Raw genomic sequence first — 20,997 nt, 5'->3', positions numbered from 1 at the left:
ACTTATTATAATCGTTAGTTCCCGAGTCCCGATAAATGAAAATCGCACATTTCCGTGAAAATAAAGGGCCCATCTCAAATTTTCGCAAAAAAAGACCCAATATCACGTCCCGATAGCTCCTTAAAGGCGAGAAGATTCAAACAAAAGAATTGAAGGTGAAAGACCTCGGACCACCGCTAATTAAAAACACATAAAATTTTATTTTTATCATGAAAGTTAAAACAATTATTGATGAACATTTTTCGTCCATGACTTAGGAAAGCTAATTAGTATGTTATATATTATAATTAGAATAACTTTATCATCAATAGCTACTATTTCTTTCATTTAGTTTGTTGATCATAACCTATAATGAGTTTTCTTCCAAAGTAGAGTTGAGGATGCATAAACCACTTTTTAGAAAAATCAATTTGACTGTAAATTTTACATAAGTCCTTATATTATGACGATCATAACAAGACAAGAATTTAAAAACATAACTTTGTCACCATCCCCCCAAACAAAATACTTCATCCATTCTGAATTTTATACAAGCACATTTATATATTTATCTGTTATTATCAATTTAACTGACATAGCCGGCGTTCTACCTATTGCATTTTGTTAAAGTTGTTTATTTCTAGCACTGTGCATTTATTAACCTTCGTAAATATACACATGTAAATGATACAATATCAATCACAAACATTACCTGTACACAAGTTTACAACTTATAATGGCGGATGCACACGATGTTCCCCTAAAAGTACATAACGAAAGGTAAAATTTATTGATTAATACTTATATATTAGTCTTATGGAGGGCTTTCTGCTTTTCATAGTAAAATATGTTAATCTGACGTAAAAGAAATTCTGGCAACTAAACACACGAAACAATAAAAAAAGTTTAAGCATTTAAAACAAGTTTGCTTTATCGTTGTCAGATGATGATCCACTATGTATATGTATTCTGAGGAAGGTTTTGTGTTTTTTTTTACAGTTATTGTATTTGTTACGGTTGACATCTGGTTTAAAGTAGATTAAGACAGCAACGTTTGTATTAGGTATAGAAATATAGTAATTCCTTAGTTTTCTTTCGACCGGCAGTAAAATCCTTCCCAAAGTAGGTCGGGGGATGTCGCCACGACCGATCGGAATAGTAATATGAAATTCGATGCCTCGTGTAATGAGAGTGTCAGGCTTTCTGCAAGCTAAAACTATTTCAACAAAAATTTGAAAGGTCGATAAGGGACCTGTTGCAAGGCTAAATTTATAACCCTATCCAATGTATACTCATTTTCCAGCGGCAGTCCAAATTTCCCGCTCTCTTTCCAGTCGTCAACTATTGACGAACCTACCTATTGTTTTATTTGTTAATTTGTTTCCGTTCAGAACATGCATGAACTATTTGCCACTGGACGGTAAGCAAACAATAATCAATCAATAAAAATGATTAATACAGCATATACACGGTGAAACATAATTTCAATACAGTTTTACCAGTGTTTTCATGTACATTCACGAAAAAACTATTATAGATAAATATGTTTGTTAAACTATTTGACAGATAATCTAAAAAAAATGTTTTGTATTATTACTGGAGCTGTCGGCTAGAACGTTTTTCCCCGTACTTTTTATGATTTCCGTGTAGTTAAATTTGCAAGGAAGAAGCCGGCAAACTACAACCATTTATTATAGTGTAAAATCTATAATATGACTTTCGAATAATTATCTGTAAAACGCTAAGGACTATGGTAAGTTAATGATCAATTATGAATGTGTATTTCAATGATATTATTTTGGTATCTTTCGCCAATTTTTTGGTATCGTCCTTATATTTGGATTTAAACTGAATTGCACCAGATTATATCAACCATCGTTCTAGATAACATACAACATTACAGGATATGTAAATGAAATATATCTCCTGTTGTCTTTGTACGAACAACGCTACATCATTCGGCATACAATTTCAAAAGTTTGCCTCACAATTAATTAAAGTTGATGAGACCACATGTACATGTACAGCTTTATGGTTAATTACCTTAAATCATTTTTTTAATCCGATAATTTACTTATCATAATCGTTAGTTCCCGAGTCCCGATAAGTGAAAATCGCAAATTTCCGTGAAAATAAAGGCCCCTGCCAAATTTCCGCAAAAAAGGCCCAATCCCGACGTCCCGATAGCTTATTAAAGGCGAGAAGATTCAAACAAAAGAATTGAAGGTGAAAGACCTCGGACCACCGCTTATATAAACACAAACATGACATAAAATTTTCAAAATTATTATTTTTATCATGAAAGTTAAAACAATTATTGATGAACATTTTTCGTCCATGACTAAGGGAAGCTAAATAGTGTGTTATATATTATAATTATAATAACTTTATCATCAATACCTACTATTTCTTTCATTTAGTTTGTTGATCATAACTTAAAGTGATTTTTCTTCCAAAGTAGAGTTGAGGATGCATAAACCACCTTTTAGAAAAATCAATTTGACTGTAAATTTTACACGAGTCCTTATATTATCATGATTATGAGGTTCGTAACAAGATCAGAATTTAAAAACATAACTTTGTCACCATCCCCCCAAACAAAATACTTCATCAATTCTGAATTTTATACAAGCACATTTATATATTCATCTGTTATTATCATTTTAACTGACATAGCCACCTACCTATTGCATTTTGTTAAAGTTGTTTATTTCCAGCACTGTACATTTATTAACCTTCGTAAATATACACATGTAAATGATACAATATCAATCACAAACATTACATGTACACAAGTTTCCAACTTATAATGGCGGATGCACACGATGTTCCCCTAAAAGTACATAACGAAATGTAAAATTTATTGTTTAATACTTATATATTGCCATATGAAGGGCTTTCTGCTGTTCATAGTAAAATATGTTAATCTGACGTAAAAAAAATTCTGGCAACTATACACACGAAACAATAAGAAAAATTTAAGCTTTTAAAACAAGTTTGCTCTATCGTTGGCAGATGATGATGCACTATTTATATGCATTCTGAGGAAGGTTTTGTGTTTTTTGTAGTTATTACAGTTATTGTATTTGTTACGGTTGACATCTGGTTTATAGTGGATTAAGACAGCAACTGTTGACTTAGGTTCAGAAATATGATAATTTCTTTAGTTTTCGTTCGACCGGCAGTAAAACCCTTCCCAAAGTAGGTCGCGGGATGTATAAATTCGTCGCCACGATCGATCGGAATAGTAATATGAAAATTGATGCCACGTGTAATGAGAGTGTCAGGCTTTCTGCAAGCTAAAACTATTTCAACAAAAACTTGAGGGGTCGATAAGGAACGTGTTGCAAGGCTAAATTTTTATCCCTATTCAATGTATACTCATTTTCCAGCGGCAGTCCAAATTTCCCGCTCTCTTTCCAGTCGTCAACTATTGACGAACCTACCTATTGTTTTATTTGTTAATTTGTTTCCGTTCAGAACATGCATGAACTATTTGCCACTGGACGGTAAGCAAACAATAATCAATCAATAAAGTGGATTAATACAGCATATACACGATGAAACATAATTTCAATACAGTTTTACCAGTGTTTTCATGTAGCTTCACGAACAAACTATTATAGATAAATATGTTTGTTAAACTATTTGACAGATTATCTAAAAAGAATGTTTCGTATTATTAACGGAGCTGTCGGCTTGAACGTTTTTCCCCGTACATTTTATGATTTCCGTGTAGTTAAGTTTGCAAGGAAGAAGCCGGCAAACTACAACCATTTATTATAGTGTAAAATCTATAATATGAGTTTCGAATAATTATCTGTAAAACGCTAAGGACTACGGTAAGTTAATGATCAATAAAAGCGGCTTTGGAAACTTCATGAAAGTACATCGAAAATCATGTATTTAAGACCAGCATTGGACACTTACAACAACACGTTGGAAAGAGAACAGGCTGAATAGTTTGCCAAAAATAAAAATAATTGTATAAATAACCATTGAAATGTGTATGTCCACGGGAGGACAAACGTATGCAAAATCAATATTTGTCGTCTTGTTATGTTGACAATAGTCATTTTCATTAATTCATTCGAACATAAACATGTTAAAGACTAGTGCATCAGACTGGATACTTCATGCTACGAAAACTCACAAAAAAAAATTATGTCATTTGCTGATGCAGGTGTTGCCGATCCTCCAGAACACACGAGTTCACCCCGGGTTTTTGGTTTGGTTTGTGTTGTTCAACTATTTTATTATTTTTAGTATAGTGCTTTAGAGACTTTTGTTCGTCTTTATTCTTTTAGCCATGCTTTTTGTTGTATTTCCGCTTAGTATTTTGACTCCTATGTTCTGCCCAGAAACATTTGAACGTAAAACTATGCCATTATTGATCCAATTTTATGTCGGTGGTTTTCAACATTAACCGCTGTGAGAAGCTCAAACATATCCTATACATGTATATTGTTTTTTTCAAGTTTGTTCTTGTTTTTTTTTCAGCGTTATCGAATCCGGTTTGGTGATTTATCCGTTTACTCGACTAGGAGATGAAACATTTATTTCGGGTCCCCTCATCAAAGAACACGGTATAGAAAAGCATTTGGAAAATGTTCGGACACTAAAAACAAAAGACACAGATATACTACTATGTACAACTATGAAATCAGGTTTTTATTTTTGCCAATCCTAATAATAAATGATGTGCATCAAGTAGGACCTAAAATGAAATATCAAACTTAAGTTTCTAATTCTTATAACTGTTCATTTCCTATTAACAATTATGTATTATATGTATAAAAATTTGCAATATTACAATTGTTGGCGTATTCTCATGGTATGTTCCCTCATAGAGCCAGCATTGATCACATACTTTACTTGGCCACTAAATTTGTCCCCCTTCCCCCAAATAAACTGACCTGAAATAACAATTTAAAACAGTGATTTGGCAAAATTAATTACGAGCCACAACCTTACCGACAAAATACATTTTATCCACATGACAATCGTTGTATAAGACAGGTTGTAGTTCATTATATAAATGTTGATAATGTAAGGCTGTGAATCGTCTCTGAATATGAAAGAAAAGAGCTATGTTAGCAGTGTTTGTAGATAATGAGCCTCAAATTATAAACAAAGGATCATAAGTATAATAGAAATATTAAAATCTGATATAAGACTTTGGGGGTCTATATTTTTTTATATTTTTATATATTGTGCTATTAGTTACATTTATAATACGTTTTGGTTTTCAAATTCAAGGGGTAAAAATAATGTGCATTATCATACCACCATCTTAATCTTATGCATACACATATACTATCAAGTTATTAAAAGTAAATTTGCATACAATCCCGAGATATCCATATTTATATGGGGTTTGATTTGGAAATTACTGTTATATTAAACCGCTCTAAATGGACACAGTTAATAAAACAGTTGCAGTTGTTGTATAAACAAGCTCACCTTTTGTTAGATACAGGTGCATTTGATTCTGGTACTTCGACTCTCCGGCTTATTTGTGTTTCTCGGGATGCTATTCGAAAGAAATGATAAATGACATATCTTTATATCATCATATATTCCTTTAACATTGACGGACAAGTTATCCAATGATTTACGACACATATTAAATAAGAAATTTCGGGAGACATTTAATATATACATTATAATAAGAGACCATGGAATTAAAATTTTAACAAGACATTATTATCAATTTATGTTTTTCAACCAATAGCATTCTGCTATAGTATTGACTTTTCAACAACAAAAAATGACATTCGTGAAAGAATTTAGACACAATAAACATGATAAATGTAAAAAGAATAAATACATGTTATTGCATTCCATTACAGTCAGTTATCATCTGAATCGCAATCAAGCACAGAGGTGACTGTGGAATAAAAATATGGTCACTTTTGGTCGGCATTTTTAGGGGTCCGTAGGTCATCTGTTGCAATGCAAAATTGCTGTCCATGTCCTATATGCACTCGTGTTCAAATATCTGTCCGAATTTCCCAACCTCCATCCCAGAAGGCCTCTGTACACCTTATCGCTTATTACTGGACATACCAAAGGTTCCTTCCAAAAGGGTGAGTGGGGAATAGAAATATGGTAACTACAGATCTTCTGCCGACCGGCAGTAAACCCTTGCCAGAGTGGGGCGTCCGTTTGGCTGTGCTGGATGTATCAAGTTCGCAGCCACGTCCGGTCAGAATCGAGACGATGCCTCGTGTTGAGAAAAACGCTACGTTCTTTGCACGTTTAAAACACTTGCAACAATTATTTGAGGGGTCCGTAGGTGGCCTGTTGCTAGGCCAAATTACTGACCCTATCCAAAATACCCTCATTTTTCCAACGGCAGTCCAAATTTTCCCGACCTTATCCCGGACGGCCTCTATTGTAAGACATACCTATTGTATTTATTGTTAACTTGTTCTCGTCCTAAACATGCAAGAAATATTTGCCACTGGACGTTAAGCAACCAACAATCAATCAATCACACAGATTCCCTTAAGATTTGGACGTCAAAAAGAACAGTGATTGTTGTATGATGTTAATAGTTCAAATGTAGCAAATTCTCAGATCAAGTGTCGCAGATTCCCAAAAAACGCTTAGGTCTATTACAGGACCTACCTTTTGTATAAATTATTAATTTGTTCTCAGACTTAACATGCAAAGATACATGAATATTTGCCACTGGACGTTAAAAAACCAAGAAATCTATCAATCAAACGAAGCGGTCACTCGACCGACATTTCAGAATCATGCATGACAAGTGCCGTATGATGCCTTTTATTGCATATGAAAAAGTATTTGATTAATGTATATATCAAACACATCAACAGTATTAATGAATATGACGTTTTTGTATAATTGATAACCAGCAATATCTTTAGTGTGAAGCATATTGTGTAAATTCAAATTTGAGTCGAATATATATTAGAATAAAATTTCTTGATTACCCTGATTTTTTTATACTTGTCCCGATTACATAAGAAAAAAAGATGCGTATTATACACAACAATAGACACATAGACGGTTTTTTGATTTTGAAAAATTGTTTTTTCATTCTTTTATTTATTTATTTTTTTCAATTAATATTGTTTTTTTTCTTCTCATTCTTGTATATATTCAAGACGTTTTTATCATTCGTTTTTTTTAATAACTTTATTTCCCATTCATTCATTATTGAAAATTCAAAGTGCTGGTGTGACATCCTGCATTAGTCAGCTTAAAATGAAATAAGGAGTTAGTATGGGTGTGTAATCATGTCAACTTTTGACAGGTGTTCAATATAATAATCTCAGGCCAAAATCAACATGATCAATGAAAAGAAAATTTCGGATAAAAGAGTATTTAAATTTTAATTACTGCTCATCATTTTAGAAATTAGGTCTAATTTCTTTTGTTCCATACCTTTCCATTTATTTCTTTTATAATATTTGAACAGTGTATCATCTTAGACATGCTTTATGAAACATTGATCTCAAAAGGGATATTAAATTAATAACTGTACTTTTATCAAATTAATAAATGTTAATTACATGATGAAAGCTCTACCATTTTATTGTTAATGACTTTAAAATGATTTAATTAAACAATTTGATTGAACTATCAATATTATATTATTTTTATATTTTGATTTGATTTTGATTTATGATGTATTAACGCCATTTTTAAGCACCGCTTTTGGGCTATTTCGTAGCGGCTAGTTTTGATTGGTGTAGGAAGCCGGAGTGCCCGTAGAAAACCACCGACCTTCGATAGGAAAATTTATATTTTGATAGACTTAAATGAAGATTAAATACATTGTTTAATAGTTCCCTATTTAATAGATATAAGAAGATGTGGTATGAGTGCCAATGAGACAACTCTCCATCCAAGTCAAAATTTATAAAAGTAAACCATTATAGGTTAAAGTACGGAGCCTTGGCTCACACCGAACAGCAAACTATAAAGGGCTCCAAACATTACTAGTGTAAAACCATTCCAACGGGAAAACCAACGGTCTTTTTACAGTGAACTAGACTTTTTTTTAATTTTTGTTGTTCCGTTTTCTTTTATTTTTCTTAATTTTCTTAAAATTCAATTTTAAAAATTTTAAGAAAAGAGGTGTATGAGAGATGATCAAACTTTCATCATTTTTAAAAAGTACTGTTAGTCAACACATCCGGTCTGTTAACTATGATTGTGTGCATTAAATACCGCTATCACTTCAAGTTGGAAAAAGGTGCATTTTATTCTTTGAGGAAATCAGAATGTGTTACGATATATGTTAACAATTATAAATGTGAGAAATTTTGGAATCTTTGCAAATCTAGCTAATATTTCAAGTAAAACACCATATATTGTGTTCCGTGTTTATATCTTAATTTTTCAGATCAGCCTGGCTTTTGGTGGGGTTCGTGTTGCTCAGTTTTTAGTTTTCTATGTTGTGTGATATATACTTATCTGATGCGAAATGCTAGATTATTAGCCGGTTGTATTGGACTTACGAATTTGAATATATCACTTTGGTATCTTTTGACTCTCTTTAACATAGTGTCTTTTTGTTTTGTAATTTGATTGATAGTATAGGTCAAAGTTATTGACAAAAAGTCACACATTTATTCTACGAAAATCGGGTTCAGCTTTATTGTATTATTGTACTTAAGCCTCCAACAATTATGAAAATATATATATATCAATCTCGTCTGCTGTTTTAATAATATCTAAATAATGCAAGTTGTGTTTACAATCTGCATCTTCGCTTTGATCAAGCCAATACAGATAAAGAGTTCAACATATTTGTTTTACAGGTACACACTGGTGCCATGAAATATTGTCCATGTTACTCTCTCAGTCTCTAGAATATAACACAAAAGGTGTTTTACATCACATGATGTTGGACTTCGCTGCATACTTCATGGATAAGTTAGATGAAGTAGATGACCCTAGACTATTCACAACACATTTGCCTTTACATCACCTACCAATTCATCATGTGAAAAATGGATTCAAAATTATATACCTGAATCGAAATCCGAAAGATAGATGGGCTTCTAATTACACATTTCTTCATGGAAAGCTCGGAATTCCTGATTGGACATGGGATGAATTTTTTGATAATATGATCCTTAAAGGTACATATATCACACTTGTCGTCTTTAATTCATCATAACAATAATTGACAATGATGGAACAGCAGCTTTGTACTTGAAATCACCGATATTTTAACAAAGGCTGTTGTGATGTGTTAACATGGAGTGTCTGACCACTCTGCACACTCTAGAAAAATTAGGAGATGTGGTATGATTGCCAATAAGACAACTTTCCGCTTGACTTGAAATGACGGAGATAAAGGCAATCAAAGGTGACCTAACGATATTCAACAATGAGAAAAACCCATACCGAACAGTCACCTATAAAAGGCCCCAACATGAAAAATGTGAAATAATTCAAATGAACAAAGCTAACATCCTTATGTATACAATTTTATCTACGAAAAACATTTTTGATAGATATGAAACAACAACAACCTAGTCTTTTTTAAACTTTTGATTTAATAACTTAACAATTGTGTTCATTCTACATATACTAAAAAATTGAAAACAACACGTTTAATAATCCATGCGTCCGAAGCGCTTTTCTGGATTTACCTTCATCAGGAACGCTCAATGCCAAACATTTGAAATCCGAGGGATGTATAAGTACCGAAACAGTTGAAGAGCTATATGACAAAAATACCTAAAACAAATAGCCAAATTCATCTAAGGTCAATTTTGCCTTGGGGAGTTGAAACCTTAGTTTCTTTATAATTTCAAAATTTATAAACGGACAATTTCAGAAAAATTTGTTATAAATCATGTTAGTACTAAAGTACTGACTACTGAGCTGATGATACCCCCGGGGACTAACGTTCACTTACAAATCTCTTAAGCATATTGGACCTTAAATGGTGTTAGGCTTCAGTACCTCGGTGTTTAAGTTTAAAAGTTTATTCCGATACCAATTACAATGCTTTTTATTTAAAGAAATGTTCAGATATAGAAATTCAAACGTTGGGTCATAATTGAATCTTAAACAAACTGTCCGTTTCTATATACCATTATTTTGGGGACTTTCTTATCCGACTGTCAAGTAACTTGAACCACTTTATTCATATTTCCGACGGTCATATAAGGTAAAGCTTTAAAATGATAGGTAGTTCCCGAGGAGGATGTAGGATAGGTAAGTCTATTTATTTTTTTCTTTAGCAAATGGAATGTTAGCTTAATTAGGAAAAAAAAAATGAAATTCGTTTTTGTGACATTCTATGAACAAATGAAAAAATAAAATGAATGATCTGATGTTTATTGTTGCAGGATTAGTTATCTGATTCAAGTCTCACATACGATAGCTGTAAACGTGAATGTTAATTTTATAACTGTATTGGAATAATTTAAAAACTGATTGACCAATGATCTATTAAATGCTTTCCATGTCGCCGTAGTCTAGAAAAGTATTGAGGGGATATAAAATGTACACACATATGTAAAGGATTTCAGCCACCGACTGTCGTACCAAATTGCCAAATGAAAATTAGAATTCTCAATTGATCTCTCTAATTTTTTCAAACTGTAAGCGTTTTATATATCTTTAATATTATAAAAAACCTCTTTTGAAGTACTTATTTTCACATAAAATTGTATTGTTTGCAACATTTCTGAAGCATTCAATGTTAGTCGATCCACACGGGTTCTATGTTTTTGTATCTTCTAAAAAGTCTTAAACAAGATAACAGGGTTTTCGAAACACAGTTTTTAAATATCTTTTGTCTCCTTGTCATTCTTTCTTTTGGCTTACTACTATATGCATATCTGTATTAAAATTAGATTTTAAGAAGCTCTCCGAATAAAATATGGAGTTCTTCAATTTGAATCATGAAAACGTAAAATTAGTATTGAGTAAATCGAATGCGTTCTCTAAATTTTAATTGCGCAGCTGAAGCACAATTCATTCAGTTACGCATTCAAATGTTTTTAAGTCAATTGATAATTTCAAATAGTAAAATCTGAATTTATTTCTTTTCAGACGACTTACAAGGAGGTTGGTTCAACTTTACAAAGGAATTCGAAAAGGAGGCACAAATTAAAAAAGCAAATATACTACCAGTTAAATATGAAGATTTGAAATTAGTAAGTGTTCGAACAACCATATTTACATACTTTTATGTATAAAAATAGAAAAGTAATCAGAATTCAAATTACCAATATTCAGTTAGTCATACGCTGTCTGATATGAACAGGTGCCTAATTTAACATTTTTTTCTCTCTCAAAAACTTAGAATCTTTTGAGGTAGGGTTTTTTTTTAAATATTATATTATTATTATGTACTTCGGTCAAAGCTTCTACAAGGAGAGGAATTTGTATAAGTGACTTGTCACTTGTTTTCCAATCCATGTATTGTATTGATGTACGTATTTATTTATCTGTTTCTAAATAAAATATTGTTTACACTAAAGCTTCTACACCCAAATAAAATTACAATAAGAAGCATTCAGTTCTGTTATAAACAAATAGTTGGTATTATTACATCAAATAAAATCCATACATGTACTTGACAATAGCAAAGGAATATCTCTTAAAAGTCACCATGGGGCCTACAAACCAATTTATCATTCAGGATGTAAATCTTTGGGATTCATTAACCAATCTATAAAAGAAAATGGACCTCATCGTATTCAATTTGTCGTTTGTGACATCTTAACTTATGTGATCGCTTCTCTTAGCCGCATACACAAACAAATGGAAATAATAAATACATGCAAATAAAGCTTTTCCTTGAATTAAGGATGTTTGCTTCTATTTGTTTTTTGAATTTTTGCCAGATATTCGGAATCCTTTGGTTTTATAAATGTAGTGCCATTACAAATTTTGCCTGCAAACCCCTACTTTTGTTTTCATAATTTTATTACATATGGTTTAAAAAGCCATATTTGAAAATCTTATAAAATCCTTGTTATTTTTTTTTATAGTTTTTGAAAGAAAAAAGGTGCCAATGTTAAATGTATGAAAATTCTAGAGAGAATCACTTCCCGCCAAATTTTCGATGGCTTATATCTCGATACAAGCAAACAGACCCTTCAATTTTTTCCTGCTTTTTTAGTTCCTTTATTCATATACTTTCAATTTATAACAGGCTTTTTTTCCCGTTTGAATGGTTTTACACTAGTAATTTTTTGGGGCCCTTTATAGCTTACTGTTCGGTGTGAGCCAAGGCTCCGTGTTGAAGACCGTACTGTGACCTATAATGGTTTACTTTTATAAATTTTGACTTGTATGGAGAGTTGTCTCATTGGCACTCATACCACATCTTCTTATATCTATTTTAAAAAAGTAACGAACATCCTAAATTGAAACTCGTATTGCCTTAAGCTTAGTTTTTCTATTTTCTGTTCGTATAACAATATATTTAGTCGACCATAAGCATTTTGTTGTAGATGTGTTGTGTCCGTGTAGATAATCATATGTTGATATTATACATTCTATCTGTACATTATTCCTTTTTTTTAAACAAGTACTATATTTAAAAAAAGATATCTGACGCATTCAGATGTGAGCATCGAGTTTCAAACAAACCATGAATCTTTATCGTTTTTTTTTTTATCGAAGTTACAAACTATTTGACGTTTAAAGCCTGACCATTCTGAAAGTGGTATATACATGATATATGCGCTTTTCTCTAAAGAATAAGATTTATATACTGGTACTTAGAAAAAGGTCTATATATATATATATATATATATATATAAACAAGTCTAAATTGAAAACAACGTTCAAACCTATGATTGCGTCGGATAAAAACCGCAATTTTTATACTTGTGCATGCAAACAAATTTCTTGTTAGAGGGGTCTAAATACAGCACAAACAATATATATATATATGTATTTTTTTTTAGATAAAGAGATACCTGTGAAATAGACATAAACATAAGATATTATTAGGTTACAATCTGTAATTCTTAAAAACACAAGGTCATGTTTTTCTCCGACGGTTAATGACGTCTTTACGCTAAATCCATTGCATGGCTGTTTGATGTTTACTGATTGATATTTTAGTTTTAGATACATTATTTTTTTACGTTGTTATTGGCGTTAAACTACAAAGTAGCAGCCAGTAACTATAAGTACTCTCACATCAGTACTTTGTGTCTTTTTTGTTGTTAGGGATGTATAAATACCCTCACACGTCCGTTCTGTGTTTCAGTTAGATGTTTTTTTCTGCTTTGTATCAATCTGATGAGTTAAGTCCTTCTCACCCGATTTTTTATAGTTATTTCTTATGTTGTGCTGTAGCACCACTGTCCCAGGTTAGGCGAGGGTTAAACGCTCTCAAACATTTTAACCACGCCACATTTTTATGAGCCTATCCAAAGTCAGGAGCCTGTAGTTCAGTGGTTTTCGTTGGTTCGTGACTGTCATATTTGCTTTTCGTAAATTGTTTTGTTATAAATTAGGCCGTCACTTTTCTCAATTGAATTGTTTTATATTTATCATGCCGAGGCCTTTTATAGCCGACTATACGATATGGGTTTTTTTCATTATTGAAGGCCGTACGGTTCCGTATAATTGCTTACACCCACTTCCTTTTGAACTTTGGTGGATAGTTGTCCCATTTGCAATAATACCACATCTACTTTATTTTTTATATTGAAACAGTTTCGAACCTTTAAGAAATGGCAATGATAACTATGTGCCGAGCACAACTAAAACAATTAGAGATATGTAACCTATTTCGGTGTGTATATCGCGGACGGATGGACGCCAAAGGGAGATGGTCTATATTAATTTAATTTGCGATATATGGATTTTGACATTCTATGTGTAAAAGTATGATATTTGTACTATTTGGGATTATTTTAAGACTGCACTTGCAAGTACACAAATTCGATATGATATATTTATAGCACTCAAGCTATTAAAAACCTAATTGACCACCGTAAGCTTCAATTGAAGATCAAATGAACCCGTCAGTGATATTAATCTGTTCATGTATTAAAGGTTAAAGCCTACAAAATCCAAACAATTGATAGAGTTGATAATTACACCTTCTTTAACTGAATTTATTTTAATTTATCTGGATAATTTCATTTTTGAATTTGAGTTTATGTCCTTTATTTCGTTCAATTTTAGTATTATCCTTGTTTGTTGTTTTTTGTTAAATTCTATAATTCCGGCTAATCAGAGTAATGATGAATGACATCATGCATGCCTTTACCATAGATAAGGTCAAATTTAACAAACAAAAAAGCAATGATGCGCTATTGATTTATTAGAACAAAGATTATTGCTTCTAAATAAGTTCTGCATTTTGTTTTAATATTGAGCTGTCACATTGTTTGTTGAGGGTTCAGCGCGCACAAACTTGTTTTCTGCCTATCACGTTCTTTACCTTCATGTCACAAGGCAATGGCTTGTAGTCGAGTGGTTTTCGTTGGTAAGTTACAGTTTTGCTAACTGTCTACTCTGGATTTACCGTCATTAGAACTGCGAAAGCCAAAACATTTGAAAGCCAGGGATGTAAGAATACATGGAAACGTAAGGAGCTTTGTGACCAAAAGGGGCATATAAAGAAGGGTAAAATTCAACTCGGCTGAACTTCACCTAAAGGAGAAGGAACATTTGTCTATAAGCATTTTTTTTTTATTTATGAACGGGGAGTTTAAGAAAAATGTGATATATCATGTCATTACAATCTCCTTATTTCCTCAGTGAAACAAAACCTGCCTAACGAATTTGAACCGTTCTAACAATAACAATTTAAAGCCTTTAATACTCAAGAATATTTTTGAATTGACATAGTTTCTTACGTGAATCTTTTGGTCGTTTTCTGTTGTAGAAATATATTCGGTTACATTGCAAGTTGTATCATTTTTTACAATATATACCAACATAAACATTTTTTTCATGACTTCTAGAAAATGATACTTTTATCAAAATGTCTCCATCTCTCTGTTTCAGCATCCGTTCTCAACGATTAAAAAAATGGCCGAGTTTATAGATGTCTCGCACTCTGACGATTTCATTAAAGAGATAATAGAGAAGTGCAGTTTTGATAATATCAAAAAGCACAAGTATGATTCCTCAAGAATAATTGATCCCAAACATGAATCGACATTATTCCGAAAAGGTAATTTTATAACAATAGATAAAGTTACTTCTTAGATGTCTACAGGTTATTTGTATTAAGTTACTGTCATTTTGCTTTCTGATAAAAGTCTGTATTACTCAAATGGTACCTTTGTCTTATGCAATAATCATAATGGGTTCAGCTGGTTAATTTATTCTGAAAGGGGAACAACAAATAAAACACTTTAATGGTGATTTGCATTTTGAACGTGAATGATAACTGACATAAAGTTGCTGCCAGGTTATAATGCTTTAGGTTTTGTGTTAAATATTTTGAAACTAAACAATCGTGTTTAGCTCGAGTAAAATTTCTGAATAAGCCATGTAAGCGTCAATAAGACAAATTACAAATAACCAATAAAAGACCTACCTTTATTGTCATTTGACTGCTATTTCTTATTTGAATTTTCCGTTGTAAATTCGTACTCTGCAGGGATATTCACGTCTTTATATGAAACAGACTAGTGCTTTTTAAGTAAAGAATTACACGGTCAAGTAATGTAATGGATTGTATTTGCTTCACTATCATGAGGAAACGACCCACAAGGGTGATTAGGGAATACTAGTAGAAAAATGGTCACCATAGGTCTTCCTTAGATCGGCAGTAAAACCCTCGCTAAAGTGGGGCGTCCGTTTAGCTGTGCAGGAAGTACAAGTTCGCAGCAACGTCCGGTCAGAACTTGACGTTTAATCCGATGCCTCGTGTGAAGAAATTGCAACGCTCTGTACACGTTAAGAACCTTTGCAACAACTCTTTGAGGGGTCCGTAGGTAGCCTGTTGCAAGGCAACATTTCTGTTCCTATCCAATATGCCCTCATTTTTTAGTGGCAGTTCGAATTTCTCCGACTTTTATCCCGAGCGGCCTCTATTACAGGACCTATCTATTTATTATTTTTAATTTGTTCTCGTCCTGAACATACACGAAATATTTTCCACATGACTTTAAACAACCAACAATAAATCAATCAATATACACCGAGATTTTGCGATTGAAAGGTAGCACAAATTTAATCAATTTACAAAATATAACAAACATTGTATATCTTGAAACATTATTATTATAGTGGGAGTTGGAAATATTGAGGACATGCGCGTTCAACAAAAGTATTTACATGAGAGATGTTACTCTAACGTTGTGGTAAATTATTAAGTTGGTACTTGCATAGCCGTATACATGATGTATCTTCTGCTTCAAAAACTATTTTAAAATTTACCCAAATCTATCATCTATTCATCAAAACGTACAGACTGGACTTTTTTCTTGACGTCATCAATGCATTTATTGTGACATCATTGACCATAAACTACCTAGTTGTTTTTTTTTGGTTTTTTGTTCACTCAAATTTAAAAAAAGGTTTAACGTATATCTTAAATAAAAGTTCTTTCAATAAATAAAATAGGACAAATGTAGCCCTTGTCGTACCTCGTACTTAAAAAAGTAAAACAGCAAAAATAACGAACTCCAAGGAAAATTTAAAACGGAAAGTCTCTCAACAAACGGCAAAATCAAAAGTTCAAACACATCAAACAAATTGAAAACAATTTTCATATTCCTGACTTGAATATACAGGAATTTCCTTATGTAGATAATGGCGGATTAAACCATTTTTCAAAGGTTGGGTAAAGGGAGATTGGAGCGTAAATGATCGTTACACTTAAAACAATAACCGTTCTAGAAAAGTTATTTATAAAATGTTCCGTTATTTATATATATCTATGCACAAGATAGGTATTTCGAAAGACAAATTAAATTGTGAAAAGTATACTCTAGAACATTAGTCAAAGCAACAACACAATTTTCTGAATTGACATGCGCTGTTCTGCCTTTCTGTGTTATTACTCAATGTCCTTTGATTAAATCAAACAGGGAACTGACGTTCTATTCCAGAAAATAAAAGTGGTCATGTTTTTGTTTCATCGCAATACAAATGTTATTACTAAAACTTGTAAAAAGTATAAAGATTCAACTCATTTAATGATGTTCACTACTCTGTTTCAAAAATGACAAGAATTTAAAAGACAGTTATAAAATGATAGTAAATATATAACTGAACTACAAAAAGTAGAAAAAAATGCAAAGTCTGTGTCTTTGTTTTTACGATATAAGCCATTGAAAATGTGGCGGGAAATGATCCGTTCTAGATTTTTGGCACCTTTTTTCTTTCAAAAACCATGATAAAATCAGATTTTTTAAGATTTTCAAAAATGGCTTTTTAAACTATATGTAATAAAAAGAATTTAAAGGATTAGAAGGGTTAAGCGGCACCTCATGGATTAAACCAAAGGATTTTGAATATCTGACATAAATTCAAAAACAAGACTAGCGAACATCCGTAACTCACGTTTTGCCTTTTTCTTAATGTAACACTCTTCCATAACCTAGCCATTTTAAGTAGTACCCGATCAGGTAAACATTATTTTGTATTATAATGTTTACTTTTACTTTTTTAGGTGTTATAGGCGACTGGAAAAACTGGTTTACTGTAGCGCAGAATGAGAAATTTGATGAAATGTACAGAGAAGAAATGAAGAATTGTGATGTTGACTTTATCTATGAACATTAATCATGATATTGATTATCACTATTTTCTGTTTATGTTATCGTTTTGTTGCAGTAACTGGCCAATCTGTAATTATCTGTACAGACATAACCACGTCTAGAAATCTTTTTGTAACAACGGTCAATGGCGTGAGTTTAGGTACTTTGTGTCATTGGTCAGTATATAAATAGCTAAGAGGGTTTGTTTGGATATTATCTAAATAACACATAGCTAAGAGGGTGACAGAGCAGGGTTTTACTCCAAGGAAAGATTGTCTACCGAGGCGAAGCTAAGGTTACAATTTTTTTTTCGAGGGGTTCCAATCTGCTCTGTCAACCTCTCAGCTATGTGTTATTTAATTCATCATACTTAATGTTTTATCATTGTTGCCATTTATATTTTAAATTGAAAGTACTTAACTATGATGTCATGTACATAACAACGTTACAGTTTTTTATAAAATTAACAAAAGTGAAGCAAACTGTATTTTTTATTATGACAGTCTATGAAAAAGTAATGGGGCCAAAAGGTAAAAGAGGTAAAAGAGTTTAGGTACTCTGTGTCATTGGTCAGTATATAAATAGCCGAGAGGGTTTATTTGGATATTATCTAAATAACACATAGCTAAGAGGGTGACAGAGGAGAGTTTTACCCCAAGAAAAGATTGTCTACCGAGGCGAAGCCAAGGTTGACAATGTTTTTTTCGAGGGTTACCAATCTGCTCTATCACCCTCTCAGCTATGTGTTATTTAATTCATCATACTTAATGTTTTATCATTATTGTCATTTATATTTTAAATTGAAAGTACTTAACTATGACGACATGTACATAACAATGTTACAGTTTTTATAGAATTAACAAAAGTGACGCAAACTGTATTTTTTATTTTGACAGTCTATAAAGAAGTTCTGAGGCAAAAAGGTAAAACTGTAGCATTTTGTTTGTAAATTATTAAGCAAAAAAAAAGCAGAAAACGTTGCTTGAAATTAACCCTTTACCACCCTATAAAATTCAGTTAAAAAATACCAAGCACTAAGCAGAAAATAATATAATATGGACGTCACTAGTCTATTTTAATTTTTTTTCTGTGACGTGGAATTAAAAAAGCCTTTCACAATGTTTCAAGACCTCATAATTATTTGGACTAGGATTTTACATTGATATGGTGGTGGGAGTTGAGGGGAAGGGAACACCATATGTTCATATTACGTGTTCAGGGTTTCTTTGAGCAAGTTTTTGTGCCCTATGCTTCAAATTAAGAGCTCCATGCTTTGAAGGTAGGGATCATGGTTCCAGTAACGTTGGCTACGGAGGGAAGTGAATGGTGGAGCAAACTGTTGTTATAATTTACAGACGTACCCGACCAGGATACCTGCAAAGCGGAAATTAGAAATGAATTTCAGGGTAAATGTTGAGAATGGGCTCTTGGTATAATGCAGGGAATTTGTTTCATTCTTTATTCTGTTCATTTACTGACGGGACTCGATAAATTTTTCAAATTTCAGATATTTTTTGCAGTCTATTTTCTTTTTGACCACATCTATAATATGCTTGCCAACACTGAACTCGTTTTTATCTAATAAAATTGAAAATGGAAATGGGGAATATGTCAAAGAGACAACAACCCTACCAAAGAGCAAACAACAGAGAAGGCCACCAATGGGCCTTCAACGCAGCGAGAAAATCCCGCACCCGGAAGTGGTCCTCAGCTGACCCCTTAATAAAATTGTGTACTAGTTCAGTGAAAATGGTCGTCACACTCAACTCCAAAACATATAAATGAACAAAAATTAAAAAACATACAAGACTAACAAAGGCCAGAGGCTCCTGACTTGGGACAGGCTCAAAAATGCGGCGGGGTTAAACATGTTTTGTAAGATCTCAACCCTCACCGTATACATCTAGCCAATGTAGAATAAAGAAACACATAGCAATACGCACAGTAAAACTCAGTTTAAAAGAAGTCCGAGTCCGATGTCAGAAAAGGTAACAAAAGAAAGTAAGCAAAATGATAATGATACATAAATGAACAAAGGACTACTAGGAGTTACTGACATGCCAGCTCTAGACCTCAATTAAACTGATTGAAAGATTATGTCTTCATCAAATCAAATCATGAAATCAAATACGTTGTTACATACACGAGCGAATCGTACAAGATATATAAACACCATAAGATGGCGACAAGGGAACGTCATCATCTAAAAATGAATAATTAACAATATGAAATAAAAAATCATCTCTTTTATCATAAATTTTTGTATTAAGCTTCCCGTTAAAGATAAAGATATCAAGATCTAGTAAAGGGCAGTGTTCATTGTTAGTATTTGCTTTATTTAAAGTCAGTTCGTCAGGATAAATCTCTTTAGTGTACATACTAATAGTATCCCGTTTGTCACGTTCTGAAGCGAAGGATTAACAAAAAAAGCAACGTATGTTTCATAAATTATACATATTTGGTGGCTTACACTTACTTTTCTGGTTAGATTTTCACATAGACGTGAAAATAATTTCCGCTGTAAGGTGCTTTCCATTCTGCAAACTAGTGTAAAACCATTCAAACAGGAAAACCAACGGTCTAATCTATATAAAAAACGAGAAACACTTATAAACCACATCAACAAACGACAACAACTGAACATCAGATTCCTGACTTAGGACAGGAGCAAACAAATGCATATGTCAAAACATGTTTGGCATTTCCTCTCTTGATTTCTTTGATTTTTTAATTGGTTGTGTGCACGTTTGGTTTAGTCATGGCAAAAAGTTTGTATCGGTATCATTATATTGAGTTGAATTTTATTTTTTAAAAGGAACTATTGAATTAATTGTTCAAAATATTAAAATCCAGTCCTCCCTTTTACAGATGCTATTATAATTTGGATGGCTTTCATCAAAAATGTATTGTCGCAGATAACTACAGATATGTTCAACCTGTCTTAGCAACTATCCTGTCTATTTTCACTGGATTGTGCACCACTAAATGAGAAGCATCACCGAATTAAAACATGACGTGATTAAGACGACGGGTGACGAGTGGAGCAGAAACTGCTAGCTGTTCTGAAGCACTTGGGTTAAAATTCCGAATTCAACGGGGTTCATGTTGCTCAGTCTTTAGTTTCTCATGTATTGCTTTTTGGACTCGTTTGACTTTATTTGTTTTGTTTTGCCATCATATAGGCTATTTTTCTTCGACTTTCCCCTTTGTTATCTGTGCGTGACGCCCAGTATATAGTACTGCTGAAATATGTTTGTTTATCAATTATTAAGTACAATACCAAATGAAATGTTAAAATAGAGTAAAGGATGTATGTGTTTGATAGAAA

At 32.4% G+C, this 20,997-nt stretch overlaps 1 protein-coding gene across 3 annotated transcripts in view; it reads left to right on the top strand.

Annotated features, from left to right (window-relative positions):
- The first annotated feature begins 660 nt into the window (after positions 1-660).
- LOC127706004 (sulfotransferase 1C2-like) overlaps positions 661-20,997 on the top strand; it is a 131,730-nt gene continuing 111,393 nt past the window's right edge. Inside the window, exons 1-7 of one of the 3 annotated variants that reach the window (XR_007984145.1) lie at positions 661-759; positions 4,480-4,646; positions 8,778-9,101; positions 11,032-11,135; positions 14,962-15,130; positions 17,582-17,829; positions 18,223-19,175. Coding sequence is in view for 2 of the 3 variants with exons in the window: in XM_052210398.1 (XP_052066358.1) it covers positions 716-759; positions 4,480-4,646; positions 8,778-9,101; positions 11,032-11,135; positions 14,962-15,130; positions 17,582-17,694 (921 nt within the window). In the remaining variant the exon portion in view is untranslated. Of the gene's footprint in view, positions 760-4,479; positions 4,647-8,777; positions 9,102-11,031; positions 11,136-14,961; positions 15,131-17,581; positions 19,176-20,997 lie in introns of those variants that run through there. The other 2 variants (XM_052210398.1, XM_052210399.1) reach the window with 2 other exon arrangements.

The sequence above is a fragment of the Mytilus californianus genome, unplaced genomic scaffold (genome assembly GCF_021869535.1).
Source record: "Mytilus californianus isolate M0D057914Y unplaced genomic scaffold, xbMytCali1.0.p SCAF_6, whole genome shotgun sequence".
In the NCBI taxonomy this organism is placed as follows: domain Eukaryota; kingdom Metazoa; phylum Mollusca; class Bivalvia; order Mytilida; family Mytilidae; genus Mytilus; species Mytilus californianus.
The sequence above is the reverse complement of the archived record's forward strand: the minus strand, read 5'-3'. Positions and strand labels throughout refer to the sequence as shown.